Source organism: Camelus bactrianus, chromosome 21 (genome assembly GCF_048773025.1).
Source record: "Camelus bactrianus isolate YW-2024 breed Bactrian camel chromosome 21, ASM4877302v1, whole genome shotgun sequence".
Classification (NCBI taxonomy): Eukaryota; Metazoa; Chordata; class Mammalia; order Artiodactyla; family Camelidae; genus Camelus; species Camelus bactrianus.
In genome coordinates this window covers 22,727,229-22,752,500 of record NC_133559.1, presented here as the reverse complement: position 1 = coordinate 22,752,500, position 25,272 = coordinate 22,727,229, and the positions used below count along the sequence as shown (strand labels likewise).

At 32.9% G+C, this 25,272-nt stretch overlaps 1 protein-coding gene across 4 annotated transcripts in view; it reads left to right on the top strand.

The window, feature by feature from the left end:
• The window catches only part of COP1 (COP1 E3 ubiquitin ligase), a 165,225-nt gene that overhangs the window by 50,254 nt on the left and 89,699 nt on the right, over nucleotides 1–25,272 (top strand). For all 4 annotated transcript variants that reach the window (XM_074349831.1, XM_074349829.1, XM_074349830.1 and 1 more), the window contains 2 exons: nucleotides 9,527–9,584; nucleotides 22,418–22,532. In XM_074349831.1, coding sequence (XP_074205932.1) covers nucleotides 9,527–9,584; nucleotides 22,418–22,532 — 173 coding nt within the window. The remainder of the gene's footprint in view (nucleotides 1–9,526; nucleotides 9,585–22,417; nucleotides 22,533–25,272) is intronic.

Here is a 25,272-nt window from a genome sequence, read left to right as displayed (position 1 = left end):
TGTAATCCTGTGAATGTTGGGTTTTTCTTACACTCCTATATTTTTATATGAGCACTTATACATAATAGGACTTAAAATAGGTTTTTGAATAAATGCATACTTAACCTAGAATGTCATTTACTTTCCATAGTTGTGAAATTTTGATTGAAGCATGACTTCTAGTATCCTTAATAAGTAAACTAATACAATCTTTAAAAAACTGTCAGCCAGACTTCATTGGGGTGTGGTTGAGGGGTGAGTGTGTGATTATTTCCTTGATAAAATCAGTTAAAACAGTTTTTAAACACTTCTAAGCCTTCATTCATTGCAAATTTCTCATGTTAGAATTAGTTCAGACCCAAAGATTGCTACCTTCAGGGCTTTTTTCATTCTTCAGATTCTGAGGAAGAAAGTCCCCACAGTTCATAGGATAAACTGCTGTTTATACTTTATTGTTGGATAGCTGTATGTGTCAGATTATGAGTAAATTAGAGAGTGGTAGGCAAACACAGTGCTTTTCACCCGTTGCCAAATGCATTTTTTTTTTTTTTACCTGAGAGTATGATTAGGAGCGTGTATAGCCTGATCCATTCTTCTGGAAGATTATTAATATATGAGGCATTTTTAACTTTTTAGCTCAAACTGTATTTAAGTAATGAAATATTTTAGCCAGATCTTCTTGACAACGACAGTGATGATTTTGTTTCAATTTAAACATTCTTTGACCAAAAAATCAAAACTCTAAAACTTAGATTTTAAGTCTTCAGAGCCATTTATTACCCCTAGCTTTGCTTATAATTTTTTAAGTGCATCTCATTGATACGATTTCTGACTCAAATAATTGTCTCAGAATTGCTTTTATATTTGTCTCTAAATTAAGCAAATATTTCAGAATTGTCAGTTATTAGTCTCTTACTTCTGTGTTTTTGAAACTTCAAAGAACTTGATTTAAAGATAATGTATTAGTTGAATCTTCTCTATCTGCTTGGGGGTGAATATGCTTTAATGTGGTCGAGATAGTTAATGGAGTTAAATTTTCAGAAGAATTTTTGTTTTCCTGTGATACATTAGAAAAGAAATGTAATATAGATACAAATAATAAACAAAATTATTCCAGAATCTCTAATTTTTAAAATGCTTTACCAATAAAAGACTTGCTATTGATCATAAATTTAATTCATTTTAGAAAGACATATGCATCAATTTAAATTGTGAATTGCTTATTAAAGTTTTCTGTGGCATAGAAGAGAGATTCTTAAAAATAAAATATATAGGTAAGACTATTATATAAGATGCTTTTGCTTTTATTTAACTACTCTATCAGATATTTTTGAGACAACCTTTCATTTATGTTTCTGTCATTTCTGACAAAAGTCCAGATGAATCAAAATGTTGTTATAATAGAAGGGAAAAAAGCAAGGGATCACTTTATAGATGCTAGGATTATTTAATTATTATTAAGAATATATACATTGAGTAGTGAGTCAATATCTTGTGAATTTATTTATTTTATAATTTGACTGAGTAAACTAATATAATTCCAGGAATTTGGTGGTGCATAATGGCTCCTGGACTAGGTTAAGAAATTCCGCTTTGAGTGACCCACATGACTCTATGCAATTATACTGTGTCCCCTCCCCCCCCGTCATTAAAAAATATATATATGTGTGTGTGGTGGAGAGAGGGTGGGTTAGCGGTCGTTCTTTGGTACAGTGGATGAAAATGGATCCATCTTCTGTATTCTTGCATATTGGGTCTTTAGCTGGATTATGACCCATAAACAGAGCAGTATTAATGACTTCCTCACATATTAATGCTTAAGTTTTCCGTACTTTTTGGCAGTTACTATTGGTTCAACTGCTTTATTTTACTTGGAAAGATAATTTTTTTAATGTAGAAATTTAAATGTTTTTATGCTCAAATCTAACCTTAATTCTTACAGATTTATCCCTAATTTATTATGTATTTTAAACAAATCTTCTACATAAACCTAAAGAGTTTTTATATAAAATTTATTTCCCTTTATCCAGGAGGGGAATTGTAACGATATAGGAAATCCTCCATACACAGCCTGACACTCTTTCATAGCAAGGTTAGGAGCTTAAGATCTTAAGAAATCTCTGCTACACTTGCATTTATTATTGTGACTACTAAGGATTACTTGCCTTAATTCTGACCCTGTACCATGCAGAGGAGCTGAACTTGATGCCATAAGGTGATAGAGGACGTTGAGGAATCTTACGGAATTTTCAACTTCAGCTAAAACACAGAAAACAAATTTCCTTGGCAGTAATGGAGAGAGTGCTCATCATACATCTGTAATTTCTCATTCAATTGATAGGTATTAAAAATGCAGCAAGTTATGTAAATCTTTTTTGAAATAGTACAACTTCTAAAATTTAGAATATTTGAAGAATTCTTTAGTCACTCAGCCAGTTTGGGGCTGTATCAGAGATGTATAAAACACCGTTTCAGGCACTGAGGATGCAGCTGTGAATATGACAGACCCTAGAACTCTGCTCTCATGGATAATGGAGAGAGATATATATATATGATGGAAAATAAATTATGCTGGCAAATTAATTATTCTGCTTAAATTATGGTGTAAATAGAATTCTGATTCCAAGAATTAATCCAAATGCATTTAACTTTACAACTTTAGTAATTGTATTTGATGAGTTGGTATTTCAGGATTTTAAAAAAACACCTTTGGGTTCTTGTTATAGCTGTAATTGCCACTGCTTGGTGAAGGTATTAACAGTCCACGCCAGTCCTGAAATCTGAGGTATAAATAGGCCAAATTTCAGGATGCATGAGTATCACTCAGGATTCTTGTTTGACATGAAGATTTTTGAACCCCACCCCAAAATCTGATGTTGGGTCTGAGGTGAGTCCCAGAGACTCAGATGCAGGCCTGGGGGAATCATACTTTAAAAATACGTAAATACTGATTCAGTAGATAATGATTATGTCTGTATTACTGACATGATTGAAAAATGAATCTCTAGGTAAAGTATGTTTATTTTATTTCTCTGTAAAGTATGCTTATTTTCTTTTTCATAAAAGAAAGCTCTAATATTCAACACTAACATTTTATAACTATCTTCAGCTTATTTCATCTTTTGGGAAGATGAGGTAAAACTTTCTATTTATTTTATTCTCTCCTCTGTAAAGTTACATATCCGTCTGTAATGTCTTAAAAATGCCTCAAGTCAGGTTCCTGGGTTTGAGAGAGCCAGAAAAGTTAATTTTAAGTTTCTGGAAAGGAGGCAGATTATTGGTATTTACCAACCATTCCCTGTTGGTTCCATTCACATTACTGTGATTCGATCCTCTGGCCTATGGCCTTTTGCCCTTTCAGGTTAGAGTCATATAGGAAGGTTTTCAGCTCTTTGATTATTATAGGTGTACCTTGATTCTTGGAGTTCAGGGACTGGAGAGGCTGGGGAAACCAAAGCTGTACATGGTAACCCTGGCTTCGATGTGAGGATGACTGAGTACAAGCGTAAAATTTCACGTGCAGTTGCCATTTTCTGTTTCTGCTGTTTACTGTCTCTCCCCTATCCAGGTTCCAGCATATTTACCCCATTTTCCAGATCCTCTACCTTTGAATCTTTTGTTACTGTTTTTGGAATGCTGCTTCTACTTTGTTTGCTTTTAAAGCATTTTTTTTTTCCCTGAGATTATTGCAAAGAACTGGGTTTTTGTAACACTCAAGAACTGTAGTAACTGTATCATCTGATAATTAACAATTTCTCCTCTGTGAATTACAACTAAATTGTAATTTGTTCCCACTCACTGGAAAGTGGTAGTAGACCATAAAGTGGTCAAGTACAGCACTAGCCTGACGAACTGGGACTTTGACCAGTTTCACTGGAGGCAGATCAGTCTTGTCAGTGTTATTCTTTTTATCTTGCTATTCTCTGATTTTCTAATTCTACCAAACAAGTTATATACTTCCAAAGGCAGTAAAGCAGTTAGATTCAGACCTCATCAGAAATTTTCCATCATACTTGCTTTTTACGTCTGCCAGCAATACGTTTCTCCCCGAGGAAAGTCTTGTTATAAAGAAAACTTTAAAATGAATTGCCCTTTTGCCTTTCTTTTTCAGCTTTAGTAATGTTGTGAAATTACAGACATTTAAAAAGGCAGCATAAGTATTACATTCATACAGTCCTCCTATGCACTATGTAATTACAGACCTTTCTAACCATCTACAATTAAAATGGGACAAAAGGATGTTGGGGGAAGTTTTTCCTGGAGAGCTGAAATACTCTAATAACTTCTGTTCTTTGAAGAATCAGTTGAATCTGTGTCTTTTTCCTAAAGATCATATTTTTATTATTCAACTCTTGCATTCTTCAAGTAAATCCAGGCTTGTATTATGTATGTTTTCATACCTTTCTGGGAAACCCCTGGAGTTAGATGTGTTTTGGTATGTACTATTCTGCCTGCCCCTCCAACCCTGCCCTCGCCAGTTTCAGGAAGGTAACACAATACCTATGCCATACATTATGTATACTGATGGAGGAGTAGAAGGCAGTTCCACAGCACCAAGCACATTAATATTTCAGTGCTGAAACATGAATGTTAACAGTTAAGTGAGATAAACGGTATCACATCTGTTCAGGTCAGGTTTTACCATCAAAAAAGTTACAAGAATATTTGATTTTCATAATTTTGGGTTTTAGGAATTGAAGTTTTTAATAATCTTTTTGAACCCACTATTTTAAAAAGCCAAACTGTATATTGCTGAAAAGGCCATTGTAATCACCAATGTTTATTTATACAAAATTTATTGTGTAAAATTTGTTGTAAAATATCTTGTTGAAATTCTTACAAATACTATGAGCTGAATTGTAGTACTGTCTGTTTTAAGGATTCTGAGACATTGTATAAGAAAAGATTTCATGTTGATTTTCATTTGGATTTTTGTATCAAAATCAAGAAATCATTACTGTCCTAGAGAACTGTATTTGCAAAAGTTATAACTGTCAGAATAACGTAGCATATGTGTGTTAGATATTGTTTTGTAATTTACATGTACTATCTCTTATAGCCCTCAGAATAAATGCTGTGATTGGGTTTTTGTATCCTTTTCATTTTACAGATAAGGACATTGAGTCATAGAGATGAAGCAGGCCCAGCATCACACACTGAGTGGCATGATCAGTATTTTAAAGCAGGCATCCTTACTTTAGAGCTTGTAAAACTTTGGGAGGTAAAAGAGTTTTGGAAATTGAGTTGAGAATAAAACATTGAAAAGAAGATAAGTAGAAACTTTTGGTTCAAAAATGGCAGCGCAGTGGTTCTTCAAGAAGAGAAGACATGTTACTTTGGCAGTCTTACATAAGGATTCTGGAATTATACTGCCTGGGTTCAAATTTCATTTCCATACCTTATTAGCAGTTTGGCCTTAGGCAAGTTTATTAAGTTCTGTACACCTCAGTTTTATCATTTGTAAACTAAGGATAATAATACGTGTCTTGAATGAGAAGATGTGTTAATACCTTTAAGTAAATGAGAGAGCAGTACCTGGCGCATGGTAAGCTTTCAGTACATGGTGGCTGCTGCCGTTACTGTTGTTAGCAGACAGATTAGTCGCGTTGATTTTGTATAATTTGTTTGAATAGTTGTGTCAGATGTTAAAGGGTATGGGGAATTAGAAAGGAAAAACTGAAAATGAAGACCGATCTTTAGTATCTCTTGAGGTGTCTGCAAAATTGGGGCCATGGAATTTTGTTTGTTTAGTAACTGAGATTTACCATTCATTTGAATTTCAGTGCTTCTACGCTAAGCAACTGACAGAAAAGCATTATTTTGAGGAAAACAAGTAATTTATCTTTGATATGTTTGTAATGCTGGGAATAATAGGGATTACTGCTGTGGTAAAACAGTAAAATAGTGACAAACTTTACTGTTTAAAAAAAATTAAAACTATATTTGGTTTTAATTAATCACTATTAAAGTTTATAAGTCAGGTTATTTTCAGGTTATACACTGCTCAGTATGTTTTTTTGGGAAACTAGTTCAATAATTTTGATGCAGAATATTGAAAAGGAACAGGTTTTGGCTATAGCCCTATATTGTTTATTAAATGCAAAGTTTTATTTTTTTCTGTTTATGTTTATACTTGAAAAAACAAATCAGTGACAGCAGTTAGTTTAATTTCATGTGTATACTCAGTACACTTTATTTTGCACACATTAAAATTTTCTATAATTTAGTTAATTTTGTGCCCATTGAGAGTATAAATATGAATCATCCTTTTTCAAGTAAAAGCCCAATCTAAAAGTAGTTACCTATTATTTTTACCAAGAATCAATCACTGTTTTCTCTTGGCTTCCTAATCACTAGAGGTATATAGTTTATATGTGAAATTGATTTGACAGTCTGTCTTTTAATTACAAAGTAGGTCTTTGCTTTTGGAAGAATATACTTTTGGAAAGATGCTTTGATTTTGGAAAGATAGGGAGTATAGCATGGTGGTTCAGTGTAGACTCTAGAACCTGACTGCATGGGTTTGAATTGTAACTCTTCTGTTGGCTGACTGTTAATTTGGGCCAAATATGTAGTCTCTCAGTGGCTGAGTTTCCTCACTTGAAAATGGGAATGATAATAGTATCTACCTTAGAGTTACGAATTTTAAATTCTTACATCAGTGCCTGGTGCACGGTAAATGCTCACTAGATGATAGCTAATACTGTTGTTAAATTGTTTGTTTAAAGTGAGAGTAGTTGTGTGACATCTAGTTGCATAACTGTGAGTTTCCTTTGTAACTTGAATTAACAGCTACATAGTTTTCATATGTTTTTAGCTGAGCTTCTCATTGTCACCAGCAAGAACGTCAGGAATTTTTTTAAAAATCATATTATTTTCCCCATCGTGAGTAAAGTGTACTATTCCTAACTCAGTTTTGGTTATTACCTTGCAATTTTCTGCTTGCCCTTGTCATTTTTTGGTATCTTTATTTTTATAGCTTACTTGAAAGGATTTATTTGACATTTACTTGAAATAATTGACAACTCCCTTTCATATTTATAGGTTGCTGCTTTTTCACTTTTTCCTTAAATTATGTCCATGAAGTGGGTGGTGCTAATCCAGGATTTCCCCACTCTTCAGATACAGAATTCTTAGGTGCCTAGGGAGGAGAGCATAGTTCAATGTAAACTCTAGGACTGACTGCATGGGTTTGAATTCTAATTCTGCTGTTGACCAACTTTGTTAACTTGGGCCAAGTATATACTTTCTCAGTGGCTGAGTTTCCTCACTTGAGAAGTGGGAATGATAATAGTATCTACCTTAGAGTTATAAAGTTTAAATTACTTAGGTCAGGGCCTGATGCCTGGTAAATGCTCAGTAAATGATAGCTGTGACTGTTGCTCCCGGCTGTTGATTGTGGCCAATCAGAGATGAGAAGTAGAAGAGCACCAGGCCTAAGCTGACCCAGCCCCGTCAGGGCCGTCTCATATTCTCTTCTGATCGTGTTACTTTATACGCACACACACACACACTCATGCCCATTTAAAAAGCAGAATTATAAGGATTTATTTTTTCAGGTTTCTTCTGTTCCAGTTATGTATGCAGGAATAATTTTTTTTCAGTGAATAAGATTAAGGTCTTATATAAAATAAATTTCAAACTGTGCCATCATTATTAATAAAATACCGTTTAAAACATATAATTTCAATACTTTCAACAAACTGATGGGTATTTTTTTTTAATATATATATGAAATGTAGTATTATCTCACTATACACAATGATGTAAGTATCATTGTTCAGGCTTTCAGTCAAAGAAATCAAAATTACAGCACTGTAAAATAATTATATCTAGAAATAGTTCTGTTCTAAATCTATTAGCATCTAAATGTGCAGCTACATAATTTTATTAATGTTTACACAGATGCTAGGGGGTTAGGTTTCATTAGGAGAAGGAACACAGAGATTTTGAATGCATGACATCTCCTCATTTATTAGTCTCTGTATAGAGTATATTGAAAATAGCATGAGATCTTGTCATATCAGTTCATGACTCCGTGCAAGGAAGGTGAACATTGATTATATTTCATCAAAAGAAATTCATAGCAAGATTGTCTTAATTCTTTAATTTGTAGTGTGAGTGCTTTGAAGGGTCTTTCTTATATAATTGAGTCTTAGTATAGGACCAGTTTAGAACACAATATCTATTAATATGTATTGCCTTAAAAAAAAACCTACTGTGAGAACAGTTTCATCTGATTTGTTATATTTTTTAAAACATAAGGTTTTATGTTACTAATTTTACTAATAGAGGGTAACGTTTATTGAGCACGTACCATTTTTTTGGCGGCATTACATTGAGAAATTAACACAATTAAATCTCATACCTCTCTGACATCACTTACTCATTTAATAGATGGAGAAAATAGAGGCCAAATAAGATTAATAACTTGCCCAGAGTCATTTAGCTGCTAAGGGGTGAAATTAAAACTCACTCTGTGCTCTTAAGAATGCCTCTCATAACCTTTGTGATTATTTGAGTGCTAAAGTAAAGATTTTGTATGTATTTGTGTAAAGAGAACCATTTAAATTAGTACCCTCAATTGCTTAAATTTCCTTATGGTAGACAAGAATAGAAACATTTTTATAGTAGAAATAGGGAAGAATTTTTAAAAGCATAAATAACTTGATTTATCATGTTTATATATATGTAATGCTATTTTCAGGTGTTAATAGTCTTTATAGGATTTAAAGATGGAAAGGAGATAGGAGTGTTGAAGTGGTGAGATAGATATGGTAAGGTAGAACTAACAGGAAGAAAAGACAGTCTGGACTTCTAGAGGTTTTGCTAGGGGTAGGTAGGAGAGTGCACAGAGAATATAACCAAATAGAACCAATGGAGAAAGCAAATTGTTTGACAAGGGCAGAAAAATTTAGAACATAGGTTTTGGGTTATGAAACAAAGATAATTGGTATTTTACCATTTATTCCATTCCTTTGATAGTTTTCTTTCACACGAGATGATTATCATAACATTGTGGAGCTTGAAGGGACTCTAGAGATGCCTAGTCCCCACTCATCTCACTTTGCAGATAAGGAAACTGAGTGGTTATAAGGTATTTGTCCAAGGGAACATAAATCTAGTGTCATAGAGAATCTGTTGACCACAGCTTTTGATTGCATGCTTGTACCCTTTTGCCGATACTCTAAATCCTCTTTTCCTTAAATAGAGTTCCAAACAACTTACTAACCTATCTGAAAATGAAATTGAAGCAGATACTTCTATGTGTACACCTACCTTGTGATTCTTCCCTTTTTGACATTCTTTCATGGTGGGTATGTTTAAGGTGGTGGGATGAAGGGGTAAATTGTTTCAAGTATTTACTAATTTGTTGTTTATGGTATATGTATTTATTTGATGTCTATTTAAATCATTGGCAGTAAATATTTTCTTTGCTTAGAAATTAGAAATATTGGATTTATATATGATATATTTTAGATTTACTTTTTCTGTTGCTGAAAGAATGTAAACACTGAAATCACATTTTTCTTTCTTCATTTTGCAGTAGTATTATTGATTCCACAGAATACAGCCAACCTCCAGGTTTCAGTGGCAGTTCTCAGGTAAATGGTGTATCTAACAGTATGTTCTAGTGGTACCATGAATATAATCACCTGAGTTGTAAAATCATAGGTTAGTTTACTGGAATGTCCTGTCCATAAAGACAGCTCTTTTGAATGCTGTGGCACTAATTAGGACTTGAATAGCTTTGATGTGTAATCAGCGATATATTTGCTCATCACTGATGAGTTAAACAAATTTTTTTTGACATACTGGTAACATTAGACCTTAGAAGGAAGAAAATACTGTAAGAGGAAATTATGAATAATCGGGGCATTGTTTCTCTCAGGGATAAGAAAGTTATAATCTATTGGAGAATTACCCATCGTTATATTGAAACATGCAGCTTTTCTGTGGAAGGTAAACTACAGGCTTGAGTAAAATAGACTCTGGCTTCACCTTTCTTTTAATTAATTGTATGATTATTTTGATTTTTACTCTCTTTGTCTCTGATTTGGGGATGCTGATATTTGTGAAATCTAACTTTGAGGCCAGACTTTTTTTTTTTTTTTAACTTTTTATATTGAAATAACTTAAGACTTAGAGAAAAGTTACTAGAATGGTAAAAGTAATTCCTCTGTATACTTTATGCAGATTATCCAGTCGTTAACATTTAATCACATTTGCTTTATCATTCTCATTTTATCTCTTTTTTTTTAACATATTTACACATATAATTTTTTTCTTTATTGTTTGAGTAAGGTACCAGACATAATGTTCCTTTATCTCTAAATACCTCAGTGTATATTTCTTTAAAACAAGGATATTGTCCTATGTAATCACAATATAATTTTAAAATTCAACAAGTTAACATTGATATGGTGCTGTTATCTACTCCCTATATCTTATTCTGATTTTATAAATTGTTCTTACATTATCCTTTATAATGTCATTTTTTCTTAAAAGGAAAAAAATTGAGGCATTTTTTAATGCATGTTCATTTGTATATTCACTTTATGTGATAGTGCATTTATTTTTATCAAAGTGGAAAGAAATTCTTTTGGATTGTATGGCTTTTGTTTGTGGTTTTCTTTTCTCACTACTTAGGTGACTGTCTCTATTTTATGGTTAGTTTGTGTAACTACTGTGCACATCCTGTTACCTTTGAATGCATGCTTGGATTTGGCCTATTCTTTTTTTATAGTCAGTTTGTAGATTGATTTGTCTCTATTTCTGAACAGCCATGAAAGGATCAGATCTAGTGATTTTTTATGAGACGTAATGGGATATATCAGGAGAAATTTTAAAGAATTAAATTGAAACATTCTTAAGAACTTGAATGGGAAAAGCAGTCTCTGAATCTGGAAACAGACTTGGCATTCACAGCTGAGCCTTGATGTCCTCTTTTCAAACATAATCTCATAAAACATCAACATCAGACATAAGTCACTCTGGGACTGTGATGAAATGAAACAAAAAACAAGGTCACTTCATAAACTTATCTAGGCATGTACAGAAGTCACTGTGCAAGCCACAGAAACTAAACACACCTCTGTCCTGGTTAATGTGAGCAGTTGCTGGTTCTTTACTAATTACAACTTTAGTCTCATTGTAGTCTTCTGTTCGTCTGTAAGATTTAATAAATCTTTTGTAAGATACTCAGTCACAGAATTATCCTCACTTCTTGGATCGTAACCAATCCAGAGCAAAGCCTCACTTCCTTGAACCCGCTCCCAAATCACTTATCGTCAGCCTATATCCTGTAAGTAGTTTGTAACACCCTTTTACTGAGACGCCTCTCTCTTAACCTGTAGTGTGCTGTATTCTTCTTCACTGCAATGAGCAGTAAATAAAGCTTGTTCAACTACAGGTGTGTTCCTATTGGTCTTTGGCTGCAGGGCATTGACAGACTTTGCATAGAAGAACAAGAGAAGATTTTCTACTATTGCCATTTATATAACATTGATTTGGAATTTCTAGCAAATTCTCTGAGCTACAAACAATAGAAATTGAATCTGGGTGAAAAAGAAAAGAAATCAGGGTAGTCTTTTTTTTTTTTTTTTAATTTTTAGAGCAACACTTACTTTTTTCCTATAATAAAGGAGACTTTGGGTTTGAGATGGTACACTAAGCAGTGTGATAGTATCTCTCCAACCTCCACCCACAAGAAATCCCATTGACCTGCTGCTCTCCTGACACTGAAAACTTAAAAAGAATTTATAAAAGATAAAAAGAATACTTAGGAAGGCTGCATAAGGTGTGAGTCACTGTATGCAGTGTAAAAGCATGCCTTGGGATGAAGTAGTCTGGGTCTCCCAGGAGACTCCAACCGTAGCATCTGCTGGAGGACAGAGAAGTTGTTCATAGGATAGAACCAGTGTGACATATTGCGCTCAAGGCCTTACCCTTCATTTCTAGCTGTACTCTTTAGAAGAGATAGACCTAAAACAAATTGAGACAAAAAGAATGGAACATAAAGGAGTTTTTGAGGTTAAGCCTGGCAAATATAAGAATAGTAAGGAATATAGCAAAAACAAAAACAACAGCAAAGGAAAGAAAAGTTCAGATCAAAATAGAACTCAAGGAAAAAAGCGTAGAAGACGGATACAGTTTTTCACGTAAAGGAAGTGTATAGTCCCCCAAAGTAGTAATTTGTGTGACATAATATAAAGCACTGGTATTTATATAAGGCAAAAAATGTTAGAAAGTTTTAAAAAGTTGATTGAAACTTAAACATTGTAGGAAATTTTAAAGTGTAGTCATCTCTTAGTATCCATAGGAGATTGGTTCCAGGAACCTGCTCCAGTACCAGAATCCAAGGATGCTTATATAAATTGGTGTAGTATTTGCATGTGATCTATACAGCACATCCTCCTGTATACTTTGTCATCTCTAGAGTTCTTATAAAACCTAATGTAATGCAAATGCTATGTAGAAAGTTTTAAATACAGTGTGAATACTATGTAAATAGTTGCCAGTGCAGCTGCAGATTTGTTTTGCTTTTTGGAACTTTCTGGAATTTCCTTTTCTTTCTTTCTTTCTTTCTTTCTTTCTTTCTTTCTTTCTTTCTTTCTTTCTTTCTTTCTTTCTTTCTCTTTTTTTCTTTTGAGTATTTTCTGTCTGTATTTGATTGAATCTGTGGATGCAGAACATATGGACATGGAGGACTGACTGTATAGCTCAAGAAGTAATTAAAGTAATAATAGTATTTAGGTAACATTTATTTTGCATTTACTATTCATAGACATTGTTCAGTGTACTTTCTTTTTAAATTTTTTTTAGAGGGGGGAGATAATTCAGTTTATTTATTTATTTTTGTTATTATTTTTTTACTGGAGGTACTGGGGATTGAACCCAGGACCTCGTGCATGCTAAGCACGCACTCTACCACTGAACCATGCTTTCCCTGCTCAGTGTACTTTACATGTATTAACTGTTTTAAGTCTTAGCACTTCCTTATGAGATAAGTACTATTACAATAATTTTCTGTTTTATTGAGGAGGTACCTGGGCACAGAGAAGTTAAGGAGGTTGTCCAAGGTTAATATAGTTAGTAAGAGGAGGGAGCAGAGATTTTAAGCCAGGCTTTATGGCTACAGGGTCTGTGCTTTTAAATATTAATTTATTCAACCAATAGTTCTTTTTTGAGTTCCTCCTGTTTTCTGGACAGTATTACAGACTCTGGAAATACGTTATTGAGCAAAAACAAAACAGACAAAAATAACTGCTGTAACCAAGCTTTCAGTCTAGTTAGAGAGATACCAGTAGTAATAAAAACAGATTACTTTTGAAGGAAGATGAGGTGAAGGAGCAAGCTATGTGAATATCTCTGGGAGGATCTAGGCAGAGTGATAACCAGTACATAAGCCCTGAAGTAAAAGCAAGCCTGACACCGTCCAGAAGTACAGTATGGCTGGAGAGGAGTGAGCAAGGGGGAGAAAAATAGAAATGAGGTGAAAAATGTAACAGAGGCCACTTTGCTACATAACTTTCTTAGGTCATTATAAAGACATTAGAATTTTCTTTGGGCCAGATGAGATAAACTTGGTTTAATAGGTACTTGGCTCACTTTAAACATTGCATCAAAGGATATACATTATTGATAGTAATCTTGGAGTATTTAGAAAAATGGATTGATTCTGAAACAGGATAAATTGTACTGTCTACATTCTCTGAATCAGAATCTCAAATAAATAACTATTTAGATAGATAGATAATCTGGAAGAGATTAAAGACTCCTCTGAATTTCTTTGTGTCAAAGAGTAGGTCCAGATGTTGCTACAAACAATTCAAAAAAATAATGCTGGTGAAAATACTGCATATCAAAATTTATGAAATATGGCCTGAATTGTCCTAAAAATTTATATTAATAAATGTATTCATTTTAGATAAGAATAAAATAAATGAACTAGGCATTGAGCTCAAGAAACTGAGAAAAACTTAGATGATAAACAGAGAGAGAAACAAGGAGCCTGTATAAAGTGTTACAATGTACAGCTGGAACTGGCCATTATGATATAGGTGAAAATAATGTAGCTAGTGCTGATGCGTATTGCTACAAAGGCAGTCTTAAAAAATGTATAATTTTCAAGAAAAATTTAAAAATTAGAATAGATTAAAGCAGTTGTAGAATGAGAAAAGACCAATAAACATAGCTTAATTTAATGTGATTCCAGTTAAAAAAACCCTCAAAAATATTTTATAAGGGTTTACAGAGAGTGTGACCAACTGACTTGAAAGGTTATTTGTAGAATGAATGCTTCAGAGGGCATTTGCCCAATTAGTTATTATAGTGTATTCTACGACTGTTATAACAAAAAGAGCACAATCAAAATTTAAAAGCTAATTGAAAGGTAATTAAGAGTTTACCCAATGGTAAAGGTGGTTATGTGGATCAATGGTGAAAAGGAAGATTAAGTAAATGATGTTGTGATAGCCAGGAAATTATTTGCATTATTCTATTTTATCACTTACTGTAAGAGTCCAGATCAACTAAATAATGATTTAAATAATAATAGAAATTAAGAAAGAGGGCTGTATATAAGAAAACAGCATAAACAAGATTTTAAACTCAAAGTGGGAGAGGTATTATTGTCAGTATGGTAGGTAGATGGTTTAATTGTTTCAAAATTTAAAAATCTTCTTATATCAATTTCATCTTTTTGATGAAAGCTCCGAATGGCGGGGAAAAATAGGTGAAGAACATGAGAAAAAAAAAGCAAAAATTCAACTGGTTAGTTCACATCTTAAATAATGCTCAGTTTCCTAAATTCTAAAAGCACAGCATGAAGTAATATACGGTACCAGAGAAGGTGCCAAAGAAGTCACCTAGTAGGTATGGCTAAAGATGTTTCAAAATGGGAAATACTCTTACCTGCTGTGTGCATGTGCACGTGGGGCTGAGGTTGGAATGGGGGACTGAGTGAGAGGGAAAGAGAGAGTTGGTTGTCTTTCGGGAAGACTATTGGCAATATATACATATGGCAAATGCTTGTGTGATTTGGTAGTTACAAACATAGGAATTTCCTATAAGAAATGATTCTAAGTACTATCTAAAGATTATATACCAGTAGTATTTATAGAAGCAAAAATTCTGGAAAAATAAATATGCCCAATTAGAATAGAATAGCTATGGAATCTATGGTACAGCTATCAGATGTATCATTTTACCACTCAATAATAATGTTTATAGTTGAAGTTGAATTGAAAAAACTGTTAACAGTAAGTGAAGCCAGAAAATTATTATCTCTGAATTTCTGTAATTGCCTATTGATTTTGCTTTAGAGTTTTTAATATACCCTTAGTACAATTACTTGAAATTAATATTAATATAATATTATATTAAATAATGTGTTCAAATTTTAGCCATTTTACTACTAATCTTTTATAGCTACTAATCTTTTATAGCGAAAGACAAAAAAATTTCCTTGTCTAGTAGGAGTCCAGGGTTACATTTAGTTGTCATGTTTCTTTAGTCTCCTCTAAACTATTACAGTTATTCAGTCTTACATGATGTTGACATTTTTGAAGAGCATGTTACTAATTTTGTAGAATGTTCCTCAATGTGAGTTTATCTGATGTTTCCTTATAACTAGAATCAGATTATTGATTTTTATCAGGAATACCACAGGACTGATGTTGTGTCCTTGTTAGTTTGTCATTTCTGGACTCATGTGATAATTGTTTACTCAGTACTGGTGATGTTAACTCTGATCACTTGATTAAGGTGGTGCCTGCCTGATCTCTCCACTATAAAGATATATTACCATTTTCTCCCATTTGAACATCTATTAATAAATCTTATTTGAAATAATTATTAGTTTGGTTGTTGTCCAAGTGATATTTTTCAAGTACTTATTTCTTCCACATTTGTTAGTTAGAATTTTCTACTATAAGGGAGACCTGGTCCTCATTCCTCTTTGTTTGTTTGTGTGATTATGAAGGTGTGGACTTTTAATTTTTTTCTGTTAATCATTTTGAAACTCAAATTGTTCCCTGTTTAGCTAGTTGGAACTCTTTCAAGCTGATTTTCATGTTCTTATTGCTAAAGTACCTTCATACATTCTTAGACAACAAGATGTTCCAGCATCATCTTGTACTTAACTAGCCTCAGTCCTGGAATCAGCCGTGAATCCAAGAAGCCCTGCTTTCTTTCAATGGAGAATGGTATTTCAAAACAAAGACCTGAGTTTTAAGTGTGCTCATTGCTTTTAGGGCATCGTTGCTTATAGGCCTTTTCAGTGGACAGAGCTAGGAAACTTAGTTTGTGTATAGATAACATTTTAATTAGTTATTAAATTAGTTATTGCATATTAATCCCCTAAAGTGTTTGATTAATGAAAGGACTCACAGGAATCAAGCAGTTTATATACTTCTGGAACAGCTTGATTATAAGCAATGGATACAGTATGGCCAAGTAGAAGGGTATTCACTGAAAGGAGTATGAGGACTTCGGGCACCGTCTTCTTTGTCCTTTCACCACCGAGTCACCCAGGAACTGCTTTGTCTCCAGGTTTAGAACCATTACTGGCTTGCATCTTAAGCACCTTCGTAACGGGAAATCAAAATTTAGCTTGTGGTAGGATCTCTTATTTTAAGCTAGTCACACAGGCAAAAATGCATTGACCAGCCATTACAGGCATCGCTGAAACCAGGTGAAAATCGTAATTTCAATTATCATTTCTAAACAATGCTGACAGACTGATACATTCTGTTCTGAATCAACTCACAGGCCCATGGTTACAGGATATTATTATTCTTTATTTAATGCATTCCACAGTGTAAGTAAGAGTTAGTAAGAGCAGATAACCATTGTGGGCAGCCAGACTAGCTGAGATTACACCAGCTATTTAGTGTACAATACATAATATTTCTATAATCATATACGTATATAACATGTCTGTATGTATTTCTGTATCTGTCATAAAAGCTAAGAGTTCATACTAACGATCTCTCGTTAGAGTTCACCATCACAGGGTTCATTGTAGCTTTAACCCTCTCTTTATCTGTAATTCCCATTTTTGACAGAAACCTAGCTCTCATTATCAAAAGATGTTTTACTTAATGTCATAGTCTTAGAAAATATATACATGAACTAGTATGAAGGTTACTAGGTAAACAAACTTACTAACTAGTGGTGAATATTTATTTAAATTTCTTTTTGTCTTTAGTCTGAGAGAATACATAGTAAACATATAATGTGTTCAAAGGTTACTGGGATTTGATTGTTAATCTTCCATCAGTATTAATTGTGATACTTCTTTGAAATACAGCATGTTCATTTGCTTCTGAAATTTGTATCCTACCATCCACCCTCATCTTTATTACATATAAACTTTTTTGAATATGTTGAACATTGACCTAATTCTAAGGGTCAGAGCTATACAGAGTCAAACTCAATAAATACCACCCCTCCAGCCCTTCTAACAATTCCCATACCCTCTACTTTTTCCCACCACGTTGTTTTTTACCCCCGTAAGTAACCAGTTTTATTAGTCAGGATTACAGGATACATATGCGTATTCTCTTATTTCTCTTTTCTTATGCAAAGTGTAGCTTTCTAGTGATTCTCTACTGTACTTTGTTTATTTTTTAATTTGACAGTTTATCATGAAAACAGATCCACAGAAGTGCATAGAAATCTTCCACATTGCTTTTTATACCTGCATAGGACTCTTATGTGGCTGTGCTGTAATTAATTTAATCAGTTTGTTACATAAAGGTAGGTAGTTTCTGGAGGGGAGGGTATATAGCTCAGTGGTAGAGTGAGTATTTACCACGTACGAGGTCCTGGGATCAATCCCCAGCACCTGCATTAAAAAAGAAAGAAATAAATAAACCTGATTAATTACCCCCTCCAAAATAAATAAATAAAATTAATTGTACAAAAATAAAATTTTTAAAAACAGTAGGTAGTTTCCATTATTTTGAAAATACAAGCAGTGCTGCAGTGATTAACTTGTGCGTATGTATTTGCATATTGTAGGAGGTGTATCTTCTCAGTGTAATTTCCTAGAAGTGAGATTGCTGGGTCAGATATCTATATGGGTGGATGGATGGACAGCTAGATAGACAGACAGACTGGTATAGTTGCCAAATCGTCTTCCTCCCCAAAAGGATTGTATCAGTTTGCATTTTTACCAGCAATATATGAATGTGCCTATTTTCCTAGAGTCTTTCTCAGAGCCTCTCTAGCAGAATGAGTTATACTTTAAAATTTTTACCAGTCCGTCAAGTGAGAAGTGTATCTTCTAATGGTTTTCTGTTTCTTCAATTATGAGTGAGAGTGAACAAACATCTTTTGTATGATTACTGGTACATTAATATACTTTTTAGTGGATTATATATTTATATTCCTGGCCTTTTTTTCTATAAAGTTTTTGATTTCTTTTGTTCAATTTTAAAAACTTGGTATATTTAGGAGTATTAGCTCTTTATCTGTGATAAATGTTGCCTGTATTTTCTTCCATTTATTTTAATTGTCAAAAGTTTTTGATTTTGTTGAAGTTATCAGTCTTTTATTACCTCTGGGTCTTGAGTCATAGTTCAAAATGTCTGCCTGTAACTAGGGAGCAGAGAAGTTTATCCGTGCTTTCTGAAGATACTTGGTCTCATTCCATTGTTTACATTTAGATTCCTGTTTTGTTCAGAGTTTATTGTTGTGCATGTTTTGAAGTATGGATCTAATTTTCTTTTTATCCAAATGTCTAGTTACTTGTCCCTGCCGTATGTTTAAAAATCTTACCTTTGATCGAGTGTTGTGAGATGCAGGCTTTCTCATACCAAGAATTCTGTTTGAATATGGATTTATTTCTGGTCTTTCTCTTCTACATACTGGTGTGTTTCTCTCTTCATCTATCACTGTCACCTCTTTATGGGATGTTTTAATGTCTGATAGGATTAATTGCCCAAACCCTAGCTTTTCTTTTTCACTGTTTTACAGAATATTCTTTTTTTTTTTAATTGAAATATAGTTGATTTACAATGTTGTGTTAGTTTCTGGTGTACAGCACAGTGCTGCATATATATATATATATATATATATATACATATATGCTCTTTTTCGTATTCTTTTCCATTATGGTTTATTACAGGGTGTTGAAAGTAGTTCCTTCTGTTATACAGTAGGACTTTGTTGTTTATTTTGTATATAGTAGTTAGTTCTGCAAATCTCAAACTCTCAGTTTATCCCTTCTCACCCCCTTTCCCTCATGGTAACCATAAGTTTGTTTTTTATGTCAACGAGTCTGTTTCTGCTTTGTAAATAAGTTCATTTGTATCATATTTTAGATTCCACATATTCAGTTTGTTTTTTTAATGTGAACTTTAGGATTAATTTCTCTAGCTACATTAAAAAAAAGCTTCTTGTTATCTTTATTAGAACTGCCTTTAACTTACAAACTACCTGAAAGGGAATTAATATGTTTATGATACTGAGTTGAGTCTAGGTTTTATTTATTTCTTCATAAGTTTATTCCTAAGTATTTTTTAGAGTTGTAAAAATAAACTTTTACATTTTGAGATAATTGTAGATTCACATGGCAGTTGTAAGAAATAATACAGAGAGACCCCATGTACCTTTTACCCAGTTCCTCTAATGGTAACACATTAACAATATTGAGCCTTCCAGTCTATGAATATGGTGTATCTTTCCATTTATTTTGGTCTTTTAAAGATTTCTCTTCTAAGTGTTTACATTTGTAATATAGGGTCTTCCATGCTTTTGTTAGATTAATTTCTAATTCTTTTTTGATGCTATCTTACTATTGATACAGTTGGTATAAAATTTTATTTTCTGCCTGTTGTGACTATATAAACATACAGTTGATTTTTGTATGTTAACCTTGTTTCTTAGTTTGCTAAATTTATTTATTAATTCTAGTAGTTTTATAAATTTCTCGTGAATTTATACGTAAAAATTATGTGATCAGCAAAAAGACATTTTTACCTATTCTTTTCTAATCTTTGTGTGTTCTCGTCTGCTCCCCTCCTCTCACCTCTTCTCCCCTCCCGTCCTCTCCTTTTCCCCATCTCCCTTCTCTTCCTTTTCCTCTTTTACCTTCTCCTTACACTTCAACTAATAGGTTAGCCCTACATTTTGGTAGATGCCTTTTATCAAGTTGAAGAAGTATCCTTCTATTCCTAATTTGTTGAGAAATTTTAGCATGTATAGGTATTCAATTTTGTCAGATACTTTTTGTGCATCTCTTGAAATTATTATATGGTTATTCGTCTTTATTATGCACACTTGGTGAACTGTGTTGATTGATTTTTCTAATATGAAAACAACCCTGTATTCTTGGGCTAAATTCTGTTTGGTCATGATGAGTTGTTCTTTTTACATGTTGTTGGAATTGATGTGCTGTTGTTTTGCTGTGGGTGCTTATTTTCATGAAGGCTCTTACTCCCCTCCTTCTTTCCTTACCTTCCCCAGGTGTCCTTGTTGGGTTTGGGTATTAGAGTTATACTGGCCTCATAAGACAAATTGGAAAGTGTTTTCTGAAAGAGATTGTGTAAGATTGATATATCTTCCTTGAATATTTGGTAGAATTTTCAAGTAAAAGTTACCTGGGCCCTCTCTTCTGACTTGCATGCTTTTTTTGGTGCATTTATTCTGTCTTATTCTTAAAGCCCATAAATTAGATATTGTAATTATTGTATATAAACTATTTTAAATCTCTTACATGGTTACGAGTTTCCTTGCATCTCAGACCTTCTAGTTTGTGTTATTGAACTTTTCAAGTACACACTTCCAGAAATTTTTAAAGAAATGGCTTATTGGTGATAATCTTTGTTTTCATGCACATGAAAAAATATTTTGCTTATGTTGTTGCGGAATAGTTTCTTAATATTAGGCTGAGGTTATTTTCTTTCTACTTTTTAGGGATAACTAAAGTTTACTGTGTTCTAGCTTCCATAATGCTTTTGAGAAGTATTTTGTCTGTTTAATTGTTGTTCCTGTTAGGAGGATTATCTTTTCTGTTTGTCTGATTTTTTTAAAAATCTTTCTGTTTTTGACAAAAACACAGGTTTGCTTTAGTTTATCTAATTGTGGATTTCTTTTAAATTATCCTACCTGTTAGGAATAATTTCTGTGTCTGTCTTCATATCTCTTTTCAGTTCTTGGAAAATTGTCAATGTCAACTCTTCAAATATTTCTTCTTCTGTCTGTTACTCATTTCTAGATCTCCGGGTGCTCATATTTTAAATCATATTATTCTGCCTTTTATGTATTTTTTTCCCTTTCATATTTTCTGCCTTCTTGACTTTTATCCTTCATTTTGGGTAATTCTTTCAGATTTATCTTCCAGTTTGCAAATTCTCTCTTTATTCTTCAAATCTGGTACTTGTTCTTTTGCAGTATTTGTCCCCAGATTAGATTGGCCCCTTCCTCTTTTTCCCCTCTTCTGCACTGTTATATTTTGTTTACCATCACCTCTGAGTTCAGCTTCCTGTTTAATTGTCTCTTATGTCTTTGGAATTTGTCTTTTTTTCTTGTGATACAGGTACTGCTTTAAAATACGACTTTACTTACCTACTTTCAGCAGGAATTCACTTTAGATAAGTGTTTTGTTCATGGTAGTAACTTAATATTTCTTACTTAATAAATTTGCAGCTGTGATACGGTTTTTGATGAACTTGTGTCATCTCAGGATCTCATTGTGTGTCTTATCTCTGTATCTGTTAATGCGCCTCAAGCATAGTAGATAGGTAATAATAACCATTAGTGGAAGAATTGTCATACACTTTTAGTTAACATGGTGTTGGTAATATTATATATTTAGCATCATAGACTTGTTTTTTTGTAGGATTTATATACAGTATATTTTGGATTTGTTGTCTGTGTCTAAATATATATATATATATATATATATATATATATATATATATATATATGTCAGTTATTCTGGTCTTCTAATGTATATGTCAGACTATTAAGTATAAACAAATTAACTGCCCCTTAATATAATAATTAGTGTTAATTTAAATACCTATTCTGTACAACCAAGCACTTGTTCCTATTATTCAAAATGTATAGGGCTATAATATAGGGATCATCATCAAAAGAAAAATAGTTTTCTTTTGGTAATTGTTTTCTAACAATTTCTGCCTATTACAATTCTCAAAATTCTATGTTTTACAGTGACACTTATAGTGGATTCTATCTTCATTTAATTTGGAGAGTTGAAAGAAGCTTCTCATTTTATTCTTGTAAAATTGGCCAATTTTCCCTGTTAAAGTAAAAATTGGAAAATATGGTCTAAAGTTTTTCTACCATTTGTAGTTATTTTCATGTGAACTTTTGAAATTAAATATGCAAGCATTTGGATATTCTTTGCAGAAAAATAGTATGATTTGTTCTGAATTACAAATGCCTTTTCTTTTTATCACCTTAGACAAAGAAACAGCCCTGGTATAACAGCACATTAGCATCAAGACGAAAACGACTCACTGCTCATTTTGAGGACTTAGAGCAATGTTACTTTTCTACAAGGATGTCTCGTATCTCAGGTACATATTCAGGACTTCTTAAAATATTTCAAATTTGTATTTCAGATCCATATCAGCTTCTTCTTGCAGATTTATGGGAAGTCCTATTCACAAGGCAAAAGTGTGTATTTTTGACATAGTCTGCCAGAACACTGTGGAGGTTCTTAGTTCTCTTGGAGAACATTGCTGTTCATAGCTATTTTGTTACCTTTCTCCATTTGGGAATTTTTTGATCTTTATATAGTGAGCTGTAGAAAGTTAAAAACAAATCAGCCATGAATATGTAGCTAGCAAAAATAAGTTCCATTCGGTTGCCTGTCCTCTGTGCTAAGAAAAAAAGATGAAAGAACTGGTTCTTATTGTCAGGGAGTATTGTAAATTTAATGGGGGAGGGCAACAGGTAAATAATTCTATGTGATATGATGTGTTATATAAATATGCAAAGAGCATTAAGAAATAGGAGTATCTACTAAACTGGGAGTAAGAAAGCCACGCCAAGGTGAAAATGGGGAAATGGAAGAGAATGATCACTATAGGGATTTTTAGAGAAGTTGTATTTAGTCAAGGCTAGTAGTAATTAACTTAAAAGGGTAATTAGAAACATATTCAAAATAGAGGAAATAACTTATGCAAAGAAGTGTACGTGATGGCATAGAGTATTTTTATTGCTATAGAAAAGTAATGTAGCTTTGTGCCCTTTTTGTTAGTTCTCTGATCTTTAGTCTCTCTTGGTGTCTTTGCTCACCGATATGGGGACATTTATACCAACCCTACAAGTTGGGTTTTTTTTTAAGGTTTATAGATGATACATATAGAATATAATGCTTGGTATAAGTTAGGTTCTCAGTTAATTGAAGTCATTCGTAGTATAGCTGCTCACCACCAAGGGGAAAAAAGTCTGATATTTTATTGTTAAAAATTTGGCCTTGGTTTTCTCTTAAATAGGCATCTTTGTATTATAACCTACATATTGCTTAGAACCTTTCGACAAGTTTGCTTCAAGATTGGAGGTGGAGGAAAAAAATACATAGCATTTTTCCTATGAAGACTAGGAGGAAACCAAGCTTTGTTTATAAGTGCGTTTGAAATTAATGGTCAACAGTTTTGATACAGATGGCAAGCTTTCATTGTTTTGCCTGAGGCTTGAGCCCCTTACTGAACTTCTGTAATATTCTATAAACTACAGTAGGAAGCTGTTGAGTTGAAAGTGGCCTGAGACCAACATTCTGATTGACAGAGGGTTCATGTTAACCTTTTCAGAAGTTATTTGCCAGCTAACGTTCAAATACAACCACAGGCAAATGGCAGACATTTAAAAAAAAGAGAGAGAGAAAGTGAGATGGGAGAGATTGGAGTAGGCTATTGATTAATAATTTTGAAGTAACTAGCAGCGTAGATATGCTGTGGGATGGTAAAGGTAATCACAAACCAATTTAATTTACATTGGGAATATACCTTATAGGAAGGTAAAATAATAAGTTAAAACCAGGAGGAAGATTCAGTTTTTATTTTTGTAGACATGTCTGTATTGTACATAAAACTCATTGTCTTTAGTTTTTAGGAATCTCAAATTTAACTTAATCAAATTTGCACATTGACTGCACCAATCATATTGCTGAATATGAAGTTCCTCCTAGTTTCTTTGCCTGTAGAGAGGAAATTTAAACTTCTTTCAAATGGGATACCTAAGAATTTGATTGTCCTTTTAAATATTTTCAAATGAGAATCCACTCCCAATCCCCAAATTTTATTTTCATCTGTGAAGATGAGAGGTGAAGATTAAGAAATTAATACCTTCAACTCTTTGTAACTGAAAGAGAAGCTAAATTATAAAGCAATAGAAGAGAGAAAAGACACTGAACACACTTTTACAAACTAATCTGTAGTTAGAATAGTAGAGGTGATATGCTAACAGACATGTATGGGTGTTTGTCATAAACCAACCAAGCAAATAAAATCCTACCTTTTCACCTCCAAATAGGTGAAATCAATCTGTATACTTTCAGATACTGAAATAACTATTTTTAGTGTTATTTTTATAACTTCTGTTGAAAATAGGTGTTAAGTGAGTGGGTATGATGGCTAGAAGTTCAGCTATCCTAGAAAAGGATTGTGGTCTACAGAATGCACATTCTTGAATACTTGTGAATTTTATGTACTTAGCGACTGATGTTAAAATGTAAAAGAATAGATTAACATTAAAACAATTTTAAATGTATGTCTAAGGTATTTAAAAGGATTCTTTTCAGTATTTATTACATTAAGTAGCTCACAGTAATAGGGTTATATATAAAAAGAACTAATTAAATGTTGTATCCAAACGACTTTGCAGTACAGTTGTAACCCATTTTTATTTATAATTTGTTGAATTTTCTGAAAACAATTTTTGTGGAACAAGAGCTTTATTTCAATAACATTATAGTCTTGCATGCTTATTGGGTTTGTTCCCTTTGCTCTTTTTAGGATAGAAGCACTACATTACCATAGGTTGTTAGATGACGACGTTAAGTAGTGCTTAAATCTTTAAAATGTAAAGTATTAGGGACAGAGGCTTAGCTTCCTCAAATAATTGTTTTTCTTTCTAATAATTTTTAGGTAAATTTCTTCATGTCAACAGTTATCTTCAAGATAGCCATATATCTCCAGATAAATAAATTATTTATTATATATCATATAGTATAGTAACTTTTGACTTAGTGATTCTTATACCTTAATTTTTTTATGCTTACTGTTGTTTTCAGAGGACAGGTAAGAAGGGAAA